This window comes from Tachyglossus aculeatus, chromosome 18, assembly GCF_015852505.1.
Source record: "Tachyglossus aculeatus isolate mTacAcu1 chromosome 18, mTacAcu1.pri, whole genome shotgun sequence".
In the NCBI taxonomy this organism is placed as follows: domain Eukaryota; kingdom Metazoa; phylum Chordata; class Mammalia; order Monotremata; family Tachyglossidae; genus Tachyglossus; species Tachyglossus aculeatus.
The window spans coordinates 38,043,432-38,065,665 of NC_052083.1; the positions used below are offsets into that span (position 1 = coordinate 38,043,432).

At 48.0% G+C, this 22,234-nt stretch overlaps 1 protein-coding gene across 2 annotated transcripts in view; it reads right to left on the reverse strand.

Moving 5' to 3' along the window:
• GPBP1L1 (GC-rich promoter binding protein 1 like 1) overlaps positions 1-22,234 on the reverse strand; it is a 52,746-nt gene that overhangs the window by 4,296 nt on the left and 26,216 nt on the right. For both annotated transcript variants that reach the window (XM_038760341.1, XM_038760342.1), the window contains exons 2-9: positions 12,088-13,160; positions 9,641-9,751; positions 8,258-8,387; positions 7,041-7,321; positions 5,235-5,307; positions 2,718-2,911; positions 1,672-1,812; positions 154-312 (exon numbers count right to left, since the gene is read on the reverse strand). In XM_038760341.1, the coding sequence (XP_038616269.1) occupies positions 154-312; positions 1,672-1,812; positions 2,718-2,911; positions 5,235-5,307; positions 7,041-7,321; positions 8,258-8,387; positions 9,641-9,700 (1,038 nt within the window). In that variant the 5' untranslated portion in view covers positions 9,701-9,751; positions 12,088-13,160. The remainder of the gene's footprint in view (positions 1-153; positions 313-1,671; positions 1,813-2,717; positions 2,912-5,234; positions 5,308-7,040; positions 7,322-8,257; positions 8,388-9,640; positions 9,752-12,087; positions 13,161-22,234) is intronic.

A 22,234-nucleotide genomic window follows, 5' to 3' on the forward strand; every position in this document is an offset into this window, starting at 1 on the left:
TGAATCAATCAATCAATCAATCGTATTTATTGAGCGCTTACTGTGTGCAGAGCACTGTACTAGCGCTTGGGAAGTACAAGCTGGCAACATCTAGCCCCCAAGGCGATCCTCCCTCGGCCCCCTCCTCCCGAAAGCCGGCTTTCTTGCCCTTACATCCTCCAGCTTGTCACACTCTCGGTTCTCCAGGATCTCCCCGTTCCTCTCATCCTTCAGTGCCTTCAGGAACTCACTCTTCTTGTCGGTGGTGCGGCGGGTCAGCTTGGTCAGGCGGGAGGAGCTGATCTCAATGGGAGGAGTGGTGCTGGAGGGACTCTGGGGAAACACCACAGGAAAGGTTTCCGACAGCAGATGGGCAGGGGCTGGGACTGGTACAGTCCTGCAGACCCCCAGTCCCGGGCTCAGCCCACCCTAGTCCCTCCCTAACCTCCTGTCTGGGGGCCCAGGCGAGTCTACCTCCAGAAGGCACCACCACCAAGACATGTTAGGCCATTATTATTATATAATGGTATTATTATTAAATACCATTATTATGTTAGGCCCGCTGTCCCGCAAGTGGGACTCTTTCTCTACTCTTTGCAATTACCGTGTGGGTTTCACCCCACCTTTGGGAACATATAGACGTTGGCCACAGCTCAGCGGGGTCCGTGACCTGGACTCTATCCTGACTTATCCCAGATCCTCTGCTGCGCCCCAGGCAAGGCCAAGCTCCCAGATGCCCTAGAGAAGTCCCCCGGAGCTGGTCAACTTGGCTGCCAGGACTGGGAAACTCAGAAAGTGGAGATCAGTTCACTACCTCATTTTCAGCAACCAAAATTGAAATCATCGACTAAAAATCCAATGCCAGTTTTTCCCCCTCGACCGCAGGAACAAATCCCATTAGACTCTGATGTCCAAGCTGGAGGCGGGCTGGCCTAGTGGAGAGAGTCCGGGGGCTGGGAATCGGGAGCCCGGGGTCCTAGTCCCAGCTCTGCCCTGCTGGGACGCCTTGGGCAAGTCACTCAACCACTCAGTGCCTCAGTTTCATCGTCCGTAAAATGGGAATAACAATTCCTACATCACAGGGATAATGTGAGGACAAAGTGAGGTAACTGATGGAAAAGAATGTTGGAAAAATAAAAGCGGTACAAAAAAAAAATATCTTTTTATTACAGCAGACTTGTTTCTGTTGCCAGTTTCATCGTCCGTGAAATGGGAATAACAATTCCTACATCACAGGGATAATGTGAGGACAAAGTGAGGTAACTGATGGAAAAGAATGTTGGAAAAATAAAAGCGGTACAAAAAAAAAATATCTTTTTATTACAGCAGACTTGTTTCTGTTGCCAGTTTCATCGTCCGTGAAATGGGAATAACGATTCCTACATCACAGGGATAATGTGAGGACAAAGTGAGGTAACTGATGGAAAAGAATGTTGGAAAAATAAAAGCACTATGTAAAAAATATCTTTTTATTACAGCAGATTTGTTTCTGTTGCAGTGCTCATTACGATTGAATGACTGTACGAGAGCTATCGAGCTCAACCTTCACCCTCCTTAGAGTGACCCTGAGCAGCTGAACAGCGTAACGCTTTGTCAAAAGATAACAAAGCCCCCGAATCATGTCCTAAATGAGAAACAGCATTTTTTGGCTTCAAGTCTTCCCCACAGGGGCGTCCACAGTTTCCTCCTTACCTCTTTGGGAGAGGTGAGGACTGAGCCACTTGCCAGAACCACTGGTTTGGTTACAGAGACCGGACTGGTAAAGGCAGAATCACGGCTGGAGGACAGGGATCCCGGTTTGTGTTCGCTTCTGTTGGATTTCCACGGACTGGGCTGGGAGGGAGGAAGAGGCAGATCGGAACACAGGACAGTTCAACAAGATCATAAGGGCCAAAAGAAAAAAAAGGGAGATCAACGGGCCATTTCTGGTGGAATGCCGGAAAAAGTTAGAAGGTACAAAGGTTTCTTTTTTCCACCCTTGAATAAGCTGGTTGCCCTTCATGGGCCACCCTGTCTTCTCCCAAGCGCTTCTACACTAATTAACATCTCTTTTTTTCTTCTCTCTTTTTTCTGGGCTGTGGGCGGTAGATGAACCAAGCAAGGCCCAGTCATGGCCGCTGTAGGTACAAGTGATACTTCTCTGCCAGCCGAAGAAGAAGAAGGAGGTACTTGGCCTCTACTTCTCCACACCTCCCAGCCCAGAGAGCCAGGTCATCCCAGCTTTTGGGGCTTGGCCACAGCCGCATGGACAATTTCTCACACATCCAGCCAACAGGCTCCAGTGCCTTACAAAATACTTTGCCCCTGCATCACAGCCCCTCACACGGTCGGGTTCTGCCATCTCAACTAAGACGACAATGGTCACATCTAGTCTACTTATCCACCATCACAAATAACTTAAATTCATCTTAGGGAAAAAGAAAAAACAACTCACAAAACTGAAAAGTTTACGGGATCTGACCCAAAAACGTCCTCCTGTGACAATTCTGCCTCCAGACGATAGCTAGGGAACGATTCTACCCAACTCTTACTAGTAAAACTAGAAGACTGGCGTGGTGGCAAATCAATTTCCCTCACTGAAGGCCAAACGCACATATATATAACCAACATCCAAAAGGGTCTACCCTAAGCTCTACAGAGTCCTACGCATTCTTCTCTTTGCCCCCATCCCATACTAAGCCCTCTGGGTGAAAGGCCTTTTTTTTTTAAATAAATACAAATTTTTCTTTAATATATACCTTGGTAGGTGGTGCCGCTGGCTTGGGAACCAGGTTTTTATAGACGCTTGGGACGATGGTGGTGGGCTTGTTCCCGTTTGCAAGGTGAAGTCCCGGAGAGGTGAATGCAGCAGAGAAGGCGGCGGCAGGGTCCTCTTTTGAAACCTTTTTGATGACCAGCATCTTGGTAGGTTGCTTGGCACTAGGAGGGTTTTCTGAGGAACAATGGAGGAATGAACGGAGGGGGAGGGGGGACGCCCGCGTGGTGGGATGGGAAGCGGGGGAAGCCGACACAGCGGACAGCCCTTGTTCTGCTGTGGACTGGTTTAAACGTCACTCCACCCCCAAAAGGGAGCCCCAGTGGGTGCTGCCGTGGGAAAAGGTAGTGGGGCCTCAGGATCGGCTGGAGAACTGTAGCCTCTCCAAAGCCCATCAATCAATCAATCAATCAATGGTATTTTTATTGAGAGCTTACTACATGCAGAGCACTGTGCCAAGCGCTCGGGAGTGAACAATACAACAGTGGAAACGTTCCCTGCTCATAATGATGCTCTAGTCTACAAGCCGCTTCAGTCCCCTAATAATAGTAATAATAATTGTGGTATTTGTTAAGTGCTTACTATGTGCCAGGCACTGTACTAAGCACTGGAGAACGGGTGGGGGTTGCGGGGGAAATCAATCAATCAATCAATCAATGGTATTTTTATTGAGCGCTTACTCCATGCAGAGCACTGTGCCAAGCGCTCGGGAGTGAACAATACAACAGTGGAAACGTTCCCTGCTCATAATGATGCTCTAGTCTACAAGCCGCTTCAGTCCCCTAATAATAGTAATAATAATTGTGGTATTTGTTAAGTGCTTACTATGTGCCAGGCACTGTACTAAGCACTGGAGAACGGGTGGGGGTTGCGGGGGAAATCAATCAATCAATCAATCAATGGTATTTTTATTGAGCGCTTACTCCATGCAGAGCACTGTGCCAAGCGCTCGGGAGTGAACAATACAACAGTGGAAACGTTCCCTGCTCATAATGATGCTCTAGTCTACAAGCCGCTTCAGTCCCCTAATAATAGTAATAATAATTGTGGTATTTGTTAAGTGCTTACTATGTGCCAGGCACTGTACTAAGCACTGGAGAACGGGTGGGGGTTGGGGGGGAAATCAATCAATCAATCAATCGTATTTATTGAGCGCTTACTAAAGGCCGGGACAGAACCACTGCCTGGCATGACTGGAAGGCCTGGATGTTCTGTGGGCAAGTAAATCATCTCGATTTTCCATTGCTCATTCTGCTCTGCCTTGCCTTTCCTTTGGTACTTCTCCTCTGGTTTTTTTTCCCTATTGCACGTACTCTCTCTCAGCCCTATTTTGCTGATATGGAGGTTTGACATCCACTGCAGAAACTGTACCATGCTATAAATTTTTGAGGAAAAGCAGATAGAGCCCCCCCCCCCCCCCCCCCCCCCCCCCCCCCCCCCCCCGACCCCCCCCCCCCCCCCCCCCCCCCCCACCCCCCCCCCCCCCCCCCCCAACAAATAATTGTGAAAAATCAGGTGCAAGGAGCAACATGGTGTAAATTTGCCATGGCGGATGCCCTTTCCTTTCCCTTGCCTCAAGCAGGATTTCTACTGAAGTGAGCTTTGTGTGTGTAGTCTGAGAATAAAAAGCCACCTCACCGGTTCCTACATTACCCGGACACTGCCAACAGAGCAGTTGGGATGCTTAGTCCTTTCCACTCATTTTTGCACAAAACCATAGCTGCTCTTTGGAGACAAGCAGGAAACTTGGTATATGGAGTTTGGCTAGGGTTTTATCATCAATGGCAAACATTTACTGATGGAAATTTCCATTTCAACAAGCTTATGTTTAATAGCCAGAAAGCACCCTTCTCTGCCCTCTCTACTTCCTTGGTGAAAGACGGGTGAGGAAAGGGGAGAGCTATCTGAAGTATTAAGGTGAAATGTTAATTTAAAATGCAACATAATGTTGAAATATGTCCTGAATGGGCAGCATCATATATTCCAAAGAGTGGATTAAATGTCCTCCGATACAAATCGATCTTGCAGGGTTTACACAAAAAAACATGAAATCCCCTTCTCCAATTACCACCATATAATTGGAACCAGGGAACGCAACGTGGATGACTGGTCATGAATACTCTGATTAAGAATAAACTCCATGTTCCTGCTTCCTCCTGAAACTTTTCTGGAGCCTGGTAAAACGTGGAAACCCCAAGGAGAGCTCTGGCCTCCCTTTTATGAACTGAAACTGAGGGTTTGAAATTGAAAGGCTTCAGGCACTCCCTTAGAGTGTGTAAAGTCAGTATAGACCTCCGCCTACAGTAAGTGCTTGATAGACGGCCTTGACTGTGAGTAGGGAATCGCTTTATTCTGTAAAGGAAATTTTTTTTTTTTACACTAAAGAGGGCATTAAAAACGGCTGGGTAGAGCCCTTCTTCCCTACAGTGAACATATGTTACGTCTATGCTGTTAAATTCTTCTACCCGCTCTGAAGTAGGGGAGAAAACTCTTCACTTACCCCACACTCCAGAAGGTGTTCCTATGGGTCTGCTCTGGTGATTCTGTCTCGCAGCTTCTGGATTCAGAGATGGCTGGAAAAGTACATGAAGCATTAAATCTTAATAGTTACAGTGATCTGTTATTGGGGCATAATCCCTGCTCACCAGACCCTCCTCGAGAATACGGAGGTCGTCATCCCTACCATCTGCTCAGGATCTGAACACCAACTAAGGCTCTCTCCCTGCAATCCATTACTCAGGAGGACAATATCCCTCCACGGATGATTTTTTAACCGCACGTGCTCATCACCTTCCTTATATGACCACGTGCGTGACGAACTACGGAAAGGACTTCCATTCCTATTGGCCGCTAGCCGAATGCCAGATTTCAAGGGAGAGGCAACTCACCAAAATACATAAGGGATAGTTCAGGTTAACAGTTGAGTGCAATAATATAGAAAGAATTGCTCAAAACACAAAGGTAGAAATGAAAAAATATCAATAGATTTTGCACGTAAACACACACCTGTTCTGGGTAGGTTTATTTGCTTCCCCCTAAATAATGATAATAATAATAATCTGCCGCTACCACATTAATCCTATCACTTATCCTATCCCGCTTCGACTACTGAATATCAGCCTCCTTGCTGACCTCGCAGCCTCCTGTCTCGACCCACCACAGTCCATACTTCACTCTGCTGCCTGGATCATTTTTCTACAGAAACTTTCAGGCCATGATTCCCCACTCCTCAGGACCCTCCAGGGGTTGCCCATCCACCTCTGCATCACACAGAAATTCCTCACCATTGGCTTTAAAGCACTCAATCATCTCGGCCCCTCCTGCCCAGCCCCTACTTTTCGCTCTTCTAATGCCTTCTCATTGTACCTCAATCTTGTCTAGCTCGCTGCGGACCACTTGCCCACATCCTGCCTTGGTCCTGGAACGCCCTCCCTCCTCATATCCGACAGTGACTCTTCCCACCCCTTCGACGCTTTACCGAAGGCACGTCTCCTCCAAAAGACCTTCCCAGACTAAGCCCTCTTTTCCTTTTCTTCAACTCCCTTCTGCGTCACCCTGCCTTGCTCCCTTTATTCACCCTCTTCCGCCGCTCTCAGCCCCACAGCACTTAGGTTTAAATCTGTAATTTATTCGCTTATATCCACATCTGTCTCCCCCTCTAGACTGTAAGCTCATTGTGGAATACGTCTGTTACATTGTACTCTCCCCCAAGCGCTTAGTACAGTGCTCTGCACAATGTAAGCGTTCAATAAATACAACTGATTGACTGACTGATAGAAGGCGGAGTTTCTAGTTTAGGTAGCCTCTGTTCTTACATTTCCTAGTTTGGCCAACATCTTTAAAAGCTCGATAAAATCAAATCGGTTGACTTTTCCACTGAAAAGCTAAGCAAAGTCAAGAGAAGGGAGCCTTCCGGGAACAGAGAAGATGGGAAAAAAATTCTTCACCAATGAGGTTCTACTTATACTTTTCAGTTATATCATGCCATTCACCTGGGGGAGAGTCAGATGCTTCTCATATTCATTCAGTCGTATTTATTGAGCGCTTACTGTAAGCGCTTGGGAAGTACAAGTTGGCAACATATAGAGACGGTCCCTACCCAACAGCGGGCTCCTTTAGAGACAACATTTGTGACCATTTCCTACTAGCCCCATCCTTCCTGGCTAAAAACCAGTCTGCTCCTGAGCCTTCGCATCCACCACCACGCTCAACCTCCGACGCACTGGTCTGGTCCCTCCGAGGACGTCGGAGGAAGAACGCCAAGACGCGAAAAGCCGCACGTGCCCTCAGAAGGACGCACACTTACAAAGTCTTCTTCTTCAAACTGGAGCTTTTCTGCCTTCTCTTCCTTCTTCTCTTCCCTGGTCTCGGCCGTTGGCTTCTCCTGAAAGGCAGAGCCCTTCCGGGAGTGGAAGCTGCCATTCCAGTGGCGATGGCTCCCCGCGCCCCCGCGCTGGCTCATGCCGTCATGGCCCCGGGAGGAGCCGTGCCAGCCCGACTGGTTTCCGGAGAGTCCGAGGTGGGTGCCCTTGGAGACGCCGGAGTCCACGGAGTCATGGCGGAGAAGGGATGGTTGGTGCCACGAATCTAGAGGTGAAAGAAAAGAGGAGTCGCAGCTTCTCTCGTCTAATAATTATGGGGCTCGTTAAGGGCTTACTATGGGCCAAGCGCTGTTCTAAGCGCTGGGGTCGATACAAGTTAATCAGGCCGGGCACAGTCCCTGTCCCCCATGGGGCTCACCGTCTTAATTCCCATTGGGTGCAGATGAGGTAACTGAGGCTCAGAGAAGTGAAGTGACTTGGCCAAGGCCACAGAGCAGACATATCATCATCATCATCATCAATCGTATTTACTGAGCGCTTACTATGTGCAGAGCACTGTACTAAGCGCTTGGGAAGTACAAATTGGCAACATCTAGAGACAGTCCCTACCCAACAGTGGGCTCACAGTCTAAAAGGGGGAGACAGAGAACAAAGCCAAACATACTGACAAAATAAAATAGAATAGATATGTACAAGTAAAATAGAGTAATAAATCTGTACAAACATATATACATATATACAGGTGCTGTGGGGAAGGGAAGGAGGTAAGATGGGGGGGATGGAGAGGGGGCGAGGGGGAGAGGCAGAGTTGGGATCAGAACCGAGGTCCTTCCGACTCCCAAGCCCGTGCTCTATGTGCTATGCCGTGCCGCCACCCTGCTCTGCTGCAGGAAGCTCTCAGGGTGCTTCTTAGCCTCACCTGGAATTCTGCCCAAAGACTGCAGTTCATTTTTTTCCGGGGGGTCAGAAAAGCAAGGGAACAGAGACAAATCCTAATTCTAGTCACGGAAGTCTAACGTCTCTTAAAGCCAATGCCAGGAATGGCCATCCCCCTTAGATGGGGCAAACCCTCCGGAGAGGTCGGCCTCAACAGCCAAACGAGCCTCGCAGGCGATGGTTTCTAGTCTTCCGGCACTTCTTTCCGACCGCCCTGGGAGCCCAGACGTGGAACAGAGAGTGCGGGCGGAGGTGAGAAGCTTACCTCCTGAGGTCCGTAGAGGCCCATTGTTAAAAAACCCATCGGAAGAGTTGTGTCGCCGGCGGCTCACTCCAAACCGACCCTCTCCCCGGGGAAGGTGCTCGCCGTGTTTTTCGAAGGTGGCTGCAGGGGACTGCGATGAGAGAAGGGGGAGAAATGGATGCGGGAGAAGCAGCTAGAGGAACTCATCTTCGACATCCTCTCAGACCTGTATTTAAAAAAAACACCAAACCCCCATCCCCGTCCCTCCAGCCCAAAAAACCACCCAAATTTCCTGCAAAGACTCTAGCACTGACTGCTACGGACCTCAATAAAACTAGGAGAGAAATTTCCAAAGGTCTCAGGCAAGTACCGGGCACTGGTCCAACATGACTGTGAGCGGCTGGGCTGGAGCCAGTACTATCTCTACTCAACCTCCCTGGATGGGTGTGGGCATCCCAGAGCCAGCCCAGAAAGGAACCCGATCTGAATGCTGCCGGGTTTTTAAGACCCAAACGGGAAAGAGAGGTCACAAGTTTCAAGCTTTTCACTCTCTCCTTGGAGTTCCACATCAGGAAGGGCCGGAAACAGACACTATTTTCTTGGGTTGTTTTAGGGGTGGGCAGGGTGGGGATTGGTGGAATGCAGAGGAATCAGTAATGATGATGATGGTGACTGCAGAGTCAGGCTCCTGTTGAAAGCGATGGTGCTTAGTATAGCACCCGGCGCTTAGTAAGCACTTAAAAAATAACGTTATCATCATCGTGAGCCTAGGACTCATCTTTTTTTTTTTTTTAAATAGTATTCGTTAAGCGCTTACTATGTCCAGAGCCTGAAGAGCTGAAGGGCAGACCTGATGCTAAGAGGCCCGGCCTTAGGCCATAAATCCCCAAAAGCACGTTTTGAAGCGGGCCTTCTCTAAGTCCTCGGGCCTCTCCCTCCTGCCCCTGCTCCAGAACCAAGCTCTCCCCGAGACCGTCTTGAGCCCCGCTGCGGCTGAGCTCCGAGCAAAGAGATCACATTCTCATCCGAAGACCTACAGTCACATCTGAAAATGACCCTAACACCTCTTTGGCATTTCTATAATAGAAATAATGGTGACTTCATTCCTATGCTTTCTCTCTCCCGAGAGAGAGGGCAAGTGATTTGATCGGTTTTCGCAAGAGGCTAGCCAGGGCGGAGGTGGAGTGGGGTTTGCTCCCAATAAGGGAAAACAGTTAAGGGTTTCTGGGGTTGTTTTTTTCCTTTTTTGAAAAACCTCGGCCCATCTAAAATCTGAAAACATAAACATAAAAACCCACCACCCCAAAACCGCAATAAGAACAGTAAGAACCTCCCAATGATCACGCTTGGCTCAGGGGACGGAGCATTGGATTTTGGGCCGGGCGGCTGGAGGAGCAAGAGTACCTTAGCTGACTGTGGCGTTGAGAAATTAAGCCAAGCAGGAACAAAGTCATGCTGCGCCATTTAGGTCCAGTGTCTCTCTTCCGCAGAGGCATCAAACCTCATGGCCAGGAGCTGGGAAAGGAAATCAGTCGAGGAACGCCAGCTTTAGGCCTGCCCTTCACAGGCAGCCAAGCCTGAGACCAGGGGACTTTCTGGACCCACCCGAATCCCGTCCCAGCTGTGAAGCCTGACCCAGCCAGGGGAACTTGTGGGGGCAAGTTCAGAGTTCTTAAGGGGCAAGCGGCTTGCAGGGTCCAAATCCCATAAAACAGGAAAGGAAACGCTAGGGCAGAGAGAGCTTCTAGGAAAGATGAAAAGCCAGGGCACGAAAAGAGATTTGGCTGCATACCCTTGAGCACTTTCGATACTCAACCCCAGCTTCACAGCATTCCTTCTAATCTACTATTTCCCCTACTTGTCATTTATTTTAACGCCTGCCCACCCCACCAGCTCATTCATTCATTCATTCAATCAATCAATCGTATTTATTGAGCACTTCCGGTGTGCAGAGCACTGTACCAAGCGCTTGGGAAGTACAAGTTGGCAACATATAGAGACAGTCCCTATCCAACAGCGGGCACACAGTCTAGAAGGGGGAGACAGAGAACAAAACCAAACATATTAACAAATTCAAATAAATAGGATAGATATGTACAAGTAAAATAAGTAGAGTAATAAATATGTATAAACATATATACAGGTGCTCAATAGTATTTATTGAGCGCTTACTGTGTGCAGAGCACTGTACTAAGCGCTTGGGAAGTACAAGTTGGCGACATATAGAGACAGTCCCTACCCAACAGTGGGCTCACAGTCTAGAAGGGGGAGACAGAGAACAAAACCAAACATATTAAATTAAAATAAATAGAATAGATATGTACAAGTAAAATAGAGTAATAAATATGTATAAACATATATACAGGTGCTCAATCGTATTTATTGAGCGCTTACTGTGTGCAAAGCACTGTACTAAGCACTTGGGAAGTACAAGTTGGCAACATATAGAGACAGTCCCTACCCAACAGTGGGCTCACAGTCTAGAAGGGGGAGACAGAGAACAAAACCAAACATATTAAATTAAAATAAATAGAATAGATATGTACAAGTAAAATAGAGTAATAAATATGTATAAACATATATACAGGTGCTCAATCTTATTTATTGAGTGCTTACTGTGTGCAAAGCACTGTACTAAGCGCTTGGGAAGTACAAGTTGGCAACATATAGAGACGGTCCCTACCCAACAGCGGGCTCACAGAGATCAGGTTGCCCACTTCTATTACACTGTACTTTCTCAAGGGCTTGGTACAGTGCGCTGCACACAGTAAGCTCTCAATAAATACCACTGACCGACTGAGGACAATTTCACCAACGGACATCTAGGATCCCACCGGTACCGGTAGGGTCCGGCCTAGCACAGTTTCCTCTGGGATTGCGGCACAGAGAGGTAGAGGAAACAACCTGTCTGGAAATCAAGGCACTATCCAGGAGCTGCTGACCTAGGTACAAACACACAATCCAGGCTTTCAAACAACCCATCAATCAGTCAGTGGTATTTACTGAGCACTACCTGTACTTTTTGGGGAGAATACCATCAATTTATCCATAACTTTCCAGTCCTCCCCAAAAGGTCTCCATACTAAAAAACCGGTTTTCCCATATCTGTAACTGAGTCCTTGAAACATACTTTAAGGGGATTTGACTGGGTGTATATATGTCCATGGGGATTTCTGTACATCTTATTTTCAATTCAAACTAGAACGCTATGTGAAGTTGGAAGGCTGAGACTCAGACCCAATAGATGAGTTAGAAAAACCCTAGAAACCAAGATAATGAAGTAAAATAGTCTTGGTAACCCCCACCCTAGAATCAGCGTGGCCTAGTGGAACGATCCCTTTTCCTCTCCTCCTCCCCATCGCCCCCCGCCCTACCTCCTTACCCTCCCCGCAGCTCTTGTATATATATATATATTTGTACAGATTTATTACTTTATTTTACTTGTACATATTTACTATTCTATTTATTTTGTTAATGATGTGCATACGGCTTTAACTCTATTTGTTCTGACCATTTTGACACCTGTCTACATGTTTTGTTTTGTTGTCTGTCTCCCCCTTCTAGAATGTGAGCCCGTTTTTGGGTAGGGACTGTCTCTATATGTTGCTGACTTGTACTTCCCAAGCGCTTAGTCCAGTGCTCTGCACACAGTAAGCGCTCAATAAATACGACTGAATGAATGTGTGCGGAGCACTGTCCTAAGCACTTGGGAGAGTACGCTGGAACGATAGACACGACCCCAGCTCGCAACGAACTTAAATTCTGATCGCCCGGGGCCCACCCAGAGCCCCCCAAACCCTTCACACACACACACAAACTCGTTCCCTCAGGTGGGCGGGGGGGATACTCACCCCCAGAGAGTCACCTCTGTGGTCCCGTTCCTCCGCTTCCTTTGTGCTTGGCCCAGCGGGGGATGACCGGGTCCCGGGGGTCCGGCTGCAGGGCCGCAGCACGTTTTGAGGGGAGGCACAAGCAGCCCACGCTCCGTGCCGACTCGGCCCCCCCCTTAGTCGCTCATCTTAATCTACCCTTGAGCCTCGTGGTATTAAAAAAAAAAAAGGGGGAGGGGGAGAGGGGGTCGGGGGAAAACACATAAAAAACTATCTGCTTACATTTAAAAAAAAAGGGGGGGGAAGGGGGAGAGTCGCAACCACGTTCACCTCATTAAACTCCCTTGGGTGAGTGGCACTACGCCGCCGCCGCCAGTGACATTACGGGAGGGTTCGCCGGGGGTCCGCCCACACCGCTCATCGCCGGGCCACGGCTAGCGAGGTCATGGCCGGCAAACGGAGCGGCGGGCCTGGTGGCCTGGGAAGTAGTCACCGGGGAGGTACGGAACGAGGTGTGCAGAGATGCTTTCCAGTCGGGAGAATTTAAGTGAGAAACTTCCACAAACACCCAACTCTTTAAAACCTCAAACTTAATGTGCTGACTCCGACACCTGCTAAAATATCTATCTATATATGCATGTGTGAAGCGGGGTCCGGAGCGGGGAGAAGAGAATTGGGAGGGAAGGGTGTGCGTGTGTGTGTGTGTGTGAGTGTGGTTAGGGGTGATGTCCTCTAGACCCAAGAAGTCAGGTAATCTTTAAAATAAACAAAACCACACGGGATCCCGATATGTTTTGTACTCCACAGAATACGGTAGGTTTTCGAGGCCGATTTGTCAGCAAAGGGCTTCCGGAGGTGAAGGGAATGTCTTCTGACGTCGGCTCTTCACCATTGAAAAAAAAAAAAAAATCTCAAGCTAAGGTTTCCGCCTCTTCGACTTTATCCGTATTTCCCTCTCTTCAGGACTAGGGTCTCTGGTTGATGGGAGGCTTGGAGGTTCTTCTGTAGCTGCAGTGAAGAAGAGTCCTCTTTAAAGGCTTTAATCCATGTCCATCATCCCTCCATTTATAAAAGCAGTCCAGGAACTAAAACCTCTGCAAAGCAAGATGGAAAATACTCCAATGATTCAGGCAATAAAAGCAAATGAAAATGATAAACATCCACTTAAAACTCATTACAATAGGCTGGCAGGACTATAAAAAACCCCATTAAACCATGTGGTCACTGTAAGGCAATGTGGTCAAAGGAAATAATAAGTGTAAACAGCATGTAGAGCCTCCTGAATTTTGCTGCTGGCTCAGCCTTTCCCTTGCCAGGCCCAGCTTGGATAAATGGCTTTCTTTCCTTTATGGCACCTAAGTTTCCCAATGAGACATTGAATAATGGAAATCTGAGCGGATAGCCGGCCTCTTGTTCCTCCATACATCTTTTGCCACTGGTGGAGACAGAACGTGGGGTATCTTGAGATCCTTTGGGTCTCACCCTGGAAATGGTCCTCTGATGTGTTTTAACTGGAATCTGCAACTATATTCAACTATATATATATATATATATATATATATATATATAGTTATAGTTATAGAGTTTGGTTGAAACTATTTCAGGATGAAATCTACAGTGCCTGGGTGTTGCTCATTTGGGCTCACTGGTTGCAGTATATATGGTATATGTATATATATGCAGTATATATATACAGTATATATATGCAGTATATATGGTATATATGGTATATATGTATATATATGTACATATACCATATATACTGCAACCATTGAGCCCAAATGAGCAACACCCAGGCACTGTAGATTTCATCCTGAAATAGTTTCAACCAAACTCTGTTGGCTCCAGGGCAGGCTCACCCTGGAACCACCAAGAGCCTGCCACCAAAAACTCCAACTCAAGCCTGGAAAGCAACCTCGGGATCCTCCTGCAGTGGATTATCCGGGCCTTTTTTGGGATGGGCCGGGCCAGACTGAAGCCTGTGAAGCTTGGTGTGGATAAGACCAGGCTCAAATACCTCGCCCGTCAACTGACTTTGTGACTTGGGTCCATCAAGCTCCTTGATTGATCGGCGGACGTGGTCTATGGCACAGGGATTTTCCTCTTGTGTCTGCCTCTGGGTCTTACCACTTGTGAGAAAATGTCCGAATAACACCTCTAAAGGGTGGGCTAATAATATTTACAATTACAATCATTATCATTATTAAGAACTGTGGTATTCGTTCAGTACGTACTATATGCCAAGCACCGTACTAAGCACTGGCCCAGATACCAGATAATCAGGACGGATAGTCCCTGTACCACATGAGGCTCACAGTCTACACAGGAGGGAGAACAGGTATTGAATCCCCATTTTACAGACGTGGGAACTGAGGCCCAGAAAAATGAAGCGACTTGTCCAAGGTCAGGCAGGAGACAAACGGCGGAGCCGGAATTAGAACCCAGGTCCTCTGACTTCCAGCCCTGTGCTTTTTCCAGTAGGCCACGCTGCTTCTCACTCCAGATTTGCGTATATCTGAGTTGCTCTCAGTTCCCTTAAAACATGCCCTCAATGAACTCCACGTTATGGAAAACTCACGGCATGGCACGTGTGCCTTCGTCGACGCTACGAGCGAGCGTGCACAACCATTCCGTACAGGAAAAAAGGTCTCAAATTACCTTCAGGAAGAAATTACGGATGAATCAGATATTAGGGAAAACTATGCCAACTTGCCTGCAGCTAAACCAATTTATTCATTCTTCGTTATGCAAATGTTCTTTCTTAAAAAGAGCTGAAAGAGTTCCAACGGAGAATTCACCCGCTACAACCCCGTCCTGAGCCTAGTTCCCCCTCTGTAATTCTAAGCGGCAACTTGTTGGTGTGCAATTATACATTACAAAATTAACTTGGGAGATGGCCCTGTCACGGGCCTGCGTTCTAATGCCTGCTCAGCCACTTGTCTGCTGTGTGACTTTGGGCAAGTCACTTCACATCTCTGGGCCTCAGTTCCCTCAACTGTAAAATGGCGATTAGGACGGTGAGCCCCATGCGGGACACCGACTATGTCCAATTGAATTAGCTTATATCCACCCCAGCACTCAATACGGTGCCTGGCACACAGCAAGCCCTTAACAAACACCGTTTAAAAACAGAAACAAAAACCAAAAGGCACGGGCTGGAGGCCCCAAAGGGCAAAGGAAATAAAGGAATCCCTGAGCCTGGCAGGATTATTTCAGCTGCTAGGCAGAAGGGATAGGTGGATAACAATAATAATAATAATAATAATAACAATGGTATTTGTTGAGCACTATGTGCCAAGCACTGGTCTAAGCATACAAGGTAATTGGACACAGTCCCTGTCCCACATGGGGCTCGTATAGTCGTATTCCTCATTTTACAGATGAGGTAACTGAGGCACAGAAAAGTTAAGTGGCTCGCCCAAGGTCATACAGCAGATATGCGGCAAAGCTGAGATTAGACCCTGTCCCCTGACACCCAGGCCTGCGTTGTTTCCACTAGGCCACAATGCTTCTCAGAAGGTCTGCTGCCCTCTTCAAGTGGCGGCCCCCGCCCCGACTTCTGTTGGCAGGCTCTCAAAAGTCCCGCGCGGGCGTAAAAAGCACATCCAGAGGCAGGGACTTCCACCTGCCTGTAACCCATTCAGAGCCTTAATTCATTCATTCATTCAATCGTATTTATTGAGCGCTTACTGTGTGCAGAGCACTGTACTAAGCGCTTGGGAAGTACAAGTTGGCAACATCTAGAGACGGTCCCTACCCAACAGTGGGCTCACAGTTTAAAAGGGGAAGGCAGAGAACAAAACTTAATTTGGCCCAAACCCCAGGGCCGCCTTCAGCAGAAATTGGCTCCCGAGGGAGGGCTGGGCAGTAGCCACTGAAGCAAATTTGCATGCCCTGACTGTACCCAACAGGAGAAATGGGTACAGTGCTCTGCACACAGTAAGCACTCAATAAATACGATTGAATGAACGAAATGGGAAGTGCCTGCTCAAGGTGTCTTTGCTGAATTCTTGTATATGAATCGATCGGGTCTCTTTAGACGGTGCAAGAAGATTATAGTTTGTGCCTGACACATGGAGTTCCAGAAGCTATGCGGAATCACTGTCAATGAGAGAAAACAATATAAGCGGGGCTTTGGCTTTCCTTTAGTTTAAACCTTCATTACTTAACAGCTGCATTTCGACAACCCACACTGATCCCACCAACAGGAATGCCTCTTTGTCATGGTAATGAGGATACTCATTTCACACCCACAACTACTACTTCACTTCCAGCTTTATTGTACTTTTATTAGGGCCAATTATGAATGCCTGAAATGCCAGACAATTGAGATTGTGAGAGGCCTGCGTGTACCAAAAAGCCAAGGTTTTCCCCAAGGGCCTCCCACCTCGGAGTTATACTGTACACCTCTACATGTGGCTTTCATTCGGGCTTGGAGGGCTTTGAGTGTCGTGGAAGTTCCCTACCAAAAAAAAGGTTTGGCATAAACTTCACCCTTGTTACACATGATGAACAACTTTTTGCCTAATGGTGGGATAAGAGAACCAGAGGGTCAGGAATATGGCCACACCCACTTAATCACGAATGCCAAAGAGTAAGGATTCAGGCTTCCTGGAATTCATAAGATTTCTCCTCACACCTCCCACTAACCCTGGTTCTGGGTTCACTTCCTCCTCTAATGCTACGATTTTCCAGGATTTCGGCTACTATTTGAATGTGAATGAGAAGCAGGGTGGCCTAGCGGGGAAGAACGGGCGCCTGCAAGTCGGAGGACCTGGGTTCTAATTCCGGCTCTGCCCGCTGCCTGCTGTGTGACGTTGGACAAATCACTTCGCTCCTCTGCCCCTCGGTTATCTCGTTTGTAAAACGGGGATTAAATATCTGTTCCCCTACTTAGACTGCGGGTCCCACGTGGGACAGGGACGGACCTTATCCAACCTAACCTGTATCTACCCCAGGGCTCAGAATGGGACTTGACACAGAGTAGGCGTTTAGCAAATCTATTAAAAAACGAAGGCAGGCCCCCCTCCAACCTCTTGACATCTAGCTGGGGGATTCCGAGCCTCTTGGAAGTAAGTCTAGTTTGCTGCCTGGTGGCGAAGTTGCTGGCCAGAGAGTCTCGCGTGCCTTTAATGGGATTTCTGACTTGTACAGACACTGCCTTTGTTTGCAGCTGCAGCTGCTATTTACAGAACCCGGTATTATTTCCAGCTCTGTCTGAGACTTAACATGCTCGGCGCAATATTTCCCCTCCCCCTCTCGAAAGAGCCAGATGCATGTCAGATTGGTCTATTATTTCCCAGCAATGCTGTAATGTATTCTTTTATTTTTTAGGGGGTGAGGGGGGGATAAGGAGGGAGGGAGGTCCCCAAATCACTTCTTCTACTGGTAGCGCACTGGCAGCGGCTGCCCCATATTAGTTCCCTCATCCACCACTGTTTAGGCCGTCCGTTTCCACAGCCGGTCTGCACGGGCCTCCCCCGGTTCTGGTACAATGGATGTGCTTTGCTCTAAGCCCACATCGGCTCAATTACCTACTAGCAAAAACAGCCGTTCCTTGTGTGGATTACAGATTGTGTTTTGCCTCCCACCTCCCTGTCGGTTCTGTCCCTTTGACTTTTCTGTCTCGAGGTGGCTGCTTCCCCCTTAAATCCTTTCACTTCCCCGGTTTTTGTTTCTTGGGAAGCATTTTTTCCCATTAGGCTTTATTTAACCTGAATTTTTTTTTCCTGCCTTGCTTCTTCCCCAAATTCCACACAGGAACACCCTCTGAACCCCATTGGAGCACTCACTGGTTCACACGGAGACAGTCTAATTACAAATAGGGGGGATTTATCTCACACAAATAGGAATATATTTAATTATACACAAAGAACATGCGCCCCATGGACATAATAATAATAATAATAATAATAATAATGGCATTTGTTAAGCGCTTACTCTGTGCAAAGCACTGTTCTAAGCACTGGGGAGGATACAAGGTGATTAAGTTGTCCCACGTGGGGCTCACAGGACATCTCTCCCCTTTCCCTCTTCCTCCAACCTGTAATTTGTTTTGGTGCCTTTCTCCCCCTCTTAGACTGTAAGATGATCGAGGGCATGGCTCGTGTCTGCTAATTCTACTGTACTCTCTCTAGGGTTCAGTACAGTGCTCTGCATCCAGCTAGCGCTCGATCAATACCATCAACTGATGGGGTGGGCCATCCAGATTAAAAAGATGCTGAACCATGGTAAATACCTTAAATTACCATATACTTGTAACACTAGACATTCACCGTGCCCCAGTTTCCCATCAATAATAATAATAATGATGGCATTTATTAAGCGCTTACTTTGTGCAAAGCACTGTTCTAAGCTCTGGGGAGGTTACAAGGTAATTAGGTTGTCCCACGTGGGGCTCACAGTCTTAACCCCCATTTTACAGATGAGGTAACAGGCCCACAGAAGTGAAGCGACTTGCACAAAGTCACACAGCTGACAACTGGTGGAGCCGGGATTTGAACCCCAGACTTCTGACTCCAAAGCCCGTGCTCTTTCCACTGAACCACACTGCTTCTCCGTTGGTGGAGGTCACAGAAAAATATCTGATTGGTAATCCTTATTTTACAGATGAGGTAACTGAGGCCCAGAGAAGTGAAGCGACTTGCCCAAGATCACACAGAAGCAACGTGGCAGAGCCGGGATTAAAACCCACGGCCTTCTGACTTCAGGGTCAGTGCTCTATCCACTAAGCCACGTTTCTTCTCCAATTTGAAGTGAATAGAGACCCTAAGAGCTGATTTCGGTCAGAGCTGCCCTATTTAGGGAAACACTGCTCACCACAAGTGGCAGAGAGGGTGAGAAAGGACACCCTAAAACTCCCCCGCCTCGCTTAAATCAGACTTCGCCAGAGACGCATTTCTGCCGTAGCGTTTGGAGGCCGCAGCAGAGGCCAGAGGAAGACTGGGATACTAAGAGACAAATCCAACGGCCACTGCAAGGAGCGGATTCATCAGCGTAGCCGAGGGCAATAAATATCGCAGAGGCCCGACTGGATGTGGGGCATTCCATGTCCCCACCCTGGTTGGGGTGAGGATGGGGGGAAGACTACAACATGAACACTTTGGCCTTCATTCTCAGAGGGAACAGCACAAAAAGTGCTGCAGTGGAATTTAATTTGAGTAGTCTCTAGCAAACCCTCCACCCAAACGCCACCAGAAAAGCAGTGAATCCCCTGGAAGGGCAGGAGAAATTTCATCTCACCTGGTGAGGGTTAAAACCTTTGAGGCTTGTCTCTTGGACGAGGTTTCTGGCCAAGCAGTCTCTCCAAAGCCATGCCTGCTTGAAAGTTTGCAAGGACTATCAGCAATTTCTCCAGGGAAGCGGCCAGACCAATAATTTGAATCTCAAGCTGGAAGAGATATCTCGTGTTCTATCAAGTTTCATTTTCTGATCGGTGAGCCCCCTCTCTGCCCTAAACTTCACCCCTTTAGGGTCTCAACCAGAATCCTTCAGGCAAGAAGCACTTGGAAAAAAAGCAATCGTGGAACAGGTGATGTTGTCTAGTTCCTAAGGATATCTGATTTTGCTTGGCATTTTTCCAGACAACTAAGTGGAGGCGAACTTGTCTTCTCTTCTTCTAAGTGTAAAACAGGTTCGTTTCCTGCAGATTTCCCTGAGGTGGCAGGTGTGATATGGCCACATAAGTACCTGGGTAAAAGTGGTGTAGAAGACCTTTCTAAATACTGCTCCTCATTTCAGATTTTCAAGGTTTGGAGATCTAAAATGATCAATCTCTCTCTCTCTTTCCAAAGGCAACTCACCCCCAAAAGAGTTATTTTCTAATAGAGGAGGAGGAGGAGGAAGAAGAGCATTGGTTAAGCACTTCTATAACTACTTTCCCAGTCACTACATTTCTAGTCCCGGTTCAAAAGGAAAATTTCTCCAACTTATCAAATCTAAATACCTCGTTTGAGGACATCAGGTCCCATTTTTGGATCTTGGGCCATGCCTGGGTCGTCGCGCATTTTGTGTGCACGCGCCGGGAGGGAGCTTCTTGATAAACAGCATGGTCAAGTGGCAAGAGCTTGGGCCCGGGTTCCGATCCCAGCCCCGCCACATGCCTGCTGTATGACCTTGGGCAAGTCACTTACCTTCTCTGCGCCTCCTCTGGACACCAGGTATTCGATCCCTGCTCTCCCTCCCCTTACACAGCAGGACAAGGATGAGGTCCCACCTGATTATCCTCAATCTACCCCAGTGCTTAGCACAAACTAAGCATTCAATAAACACCAGAGTTAGCACTGTGTGTATCTTATGAAGGGCTTCATTTCAGCCTTCTCTATCGGTAGTCATTGCCCCCGCCCCGCCACGATCTCCACTCTACGACCAGGAAGTTCAAGCTCCCGCTTGCTGCCCGCTGGGAGCCTCGGATTCTCGCCCCCGACCTCGACGCATCTTTTGGTTGCCAGTAGTTGCTCAGACGAGGCGAAACCTGCCCGACCCCGGCTTCCGTTCCAGCCAAAAGCCTCGAATAATCAGACATTTGGGCAGCCCCAAGCATTTCGGCAGGCCAGTACGCTAACCGACGGTCGAGGCGGACAGATGAGAGATCCAGCTCCACGGCTGCAACCCAAGCACACGAATGGGGAAAACACCGAAGGCCAGAAACATTCTTCCTTCAGTGCCTGAAAGCTCAGCGTGGCCTCCTTGACAGAATATGCGCCTGGGAGTCGGAGGACCTGGGTTCTAATCCAGCCACTTGTCTGCTCTGTGGTCTTGGGCAAGTCACTTAACCTCTCTGGGCTTCAGTTACCTCCTCTGTAAAATGGGGATTAAGACTGGGACAGGGATTGTGTCTACCCTGATTTAGTTTCTATCTAGCTAATAGCTTTTATCTAGCTGATTAGCTTGTACAGCATCATGGCCTAGTGGAATGAACCCGGGCCCCGGAGTCAGAGGACCTGGGTTCTAATCCTAGCTCTGCCACTTGCCTGCTACGGGACTTTGGGCCAGTCACTTCACTTCTTCACACCTCAGTTCCCTCACCTACAAAACGGGGATTCAGTATCTTTTCTCTCTCCTATTTTCTAGACTGTGAGCCCACTGTTGGGTAGGGACTGTCTCTATATGTTGCCAACTTGTACTTCCCAAGCGCTTAGTACAGTGCTCTGCACGACTGATTGATTAAGACTGTGAGCCCCATGTGGGACCTGATGATCTTGAATCTACCCCAGCGCTTAGTACAGTGCTTGACACGTAGTAAGCGCTTAAATGCAATTATTATTATTATGATCTACCCCAGTGCTTAGTACAGTGCCTGGCACGCAGTAAGCAATTAACAAATACCATATATTTAAAAAAACCCAACAAAAAAACCACACACCCAAAAAACTCAGAGCCGAGGATGATGGGGATTTCGGAGGTAGACTGAGGGTGACAAGGGAACACCACAAACAGCCTAGACTGTTAACTCGCTGAAGTCGGGTGCTCTGACTTTATAATGTGTCTTCCTTTAATGAGGTTCGAAAATACGACCGATCACTCCTCAGTGATGAGTGTTTAAATCGGCCTGGTGAATGGGTTACTCCCTTGAGCCTGTTTGTAATTATTAAACAGCAGTAGGAGGCGGAGAGGTATTGAGGAGATAAACTAAAACAAATGTACAGATAAACCAGATTTGTGGGGTGGGGGGAGAAGTCCGGAGCAATTGGACAGAGGTCATTTTGTTTGACTAGTGAACGATGCCAACGTTCTTTGAACTCTGTTCAGAGGCCTGAAACCCTTAGCAGCTTCCAAATAAACCAGGCAAAAAGAAGATCCAAATGTGTTAAAATGTAAATTTAACTTCCCTAATAATGCTCCTCTTGTGCTACAGTTGGGCCTTGACACATAGGAGAGAACCAGCAACAACCGACTACACTGAATTAATCAACTAAGTCTGTGCCGCGCTATCATTCGGTCGTATTTACTGAGCGCTAACTGCGTGCAGAGCACTGGATCAGGAACTTCTGCGCTTGTGCCGGGGCATGCCGATCACCAAAACTCAGCAGAAAAAGGGCGGGAGAGGGAACCTTCCGCAAGGACCTTACGGTCTGGAGGGGGAGAAAATCGCATTTCCTTCAAGCTTGCCGGGGCTCAATCTCTCTAAACCGCTTCTTCCATCCCAGAGTCAGCAGGTCCCTGGTCT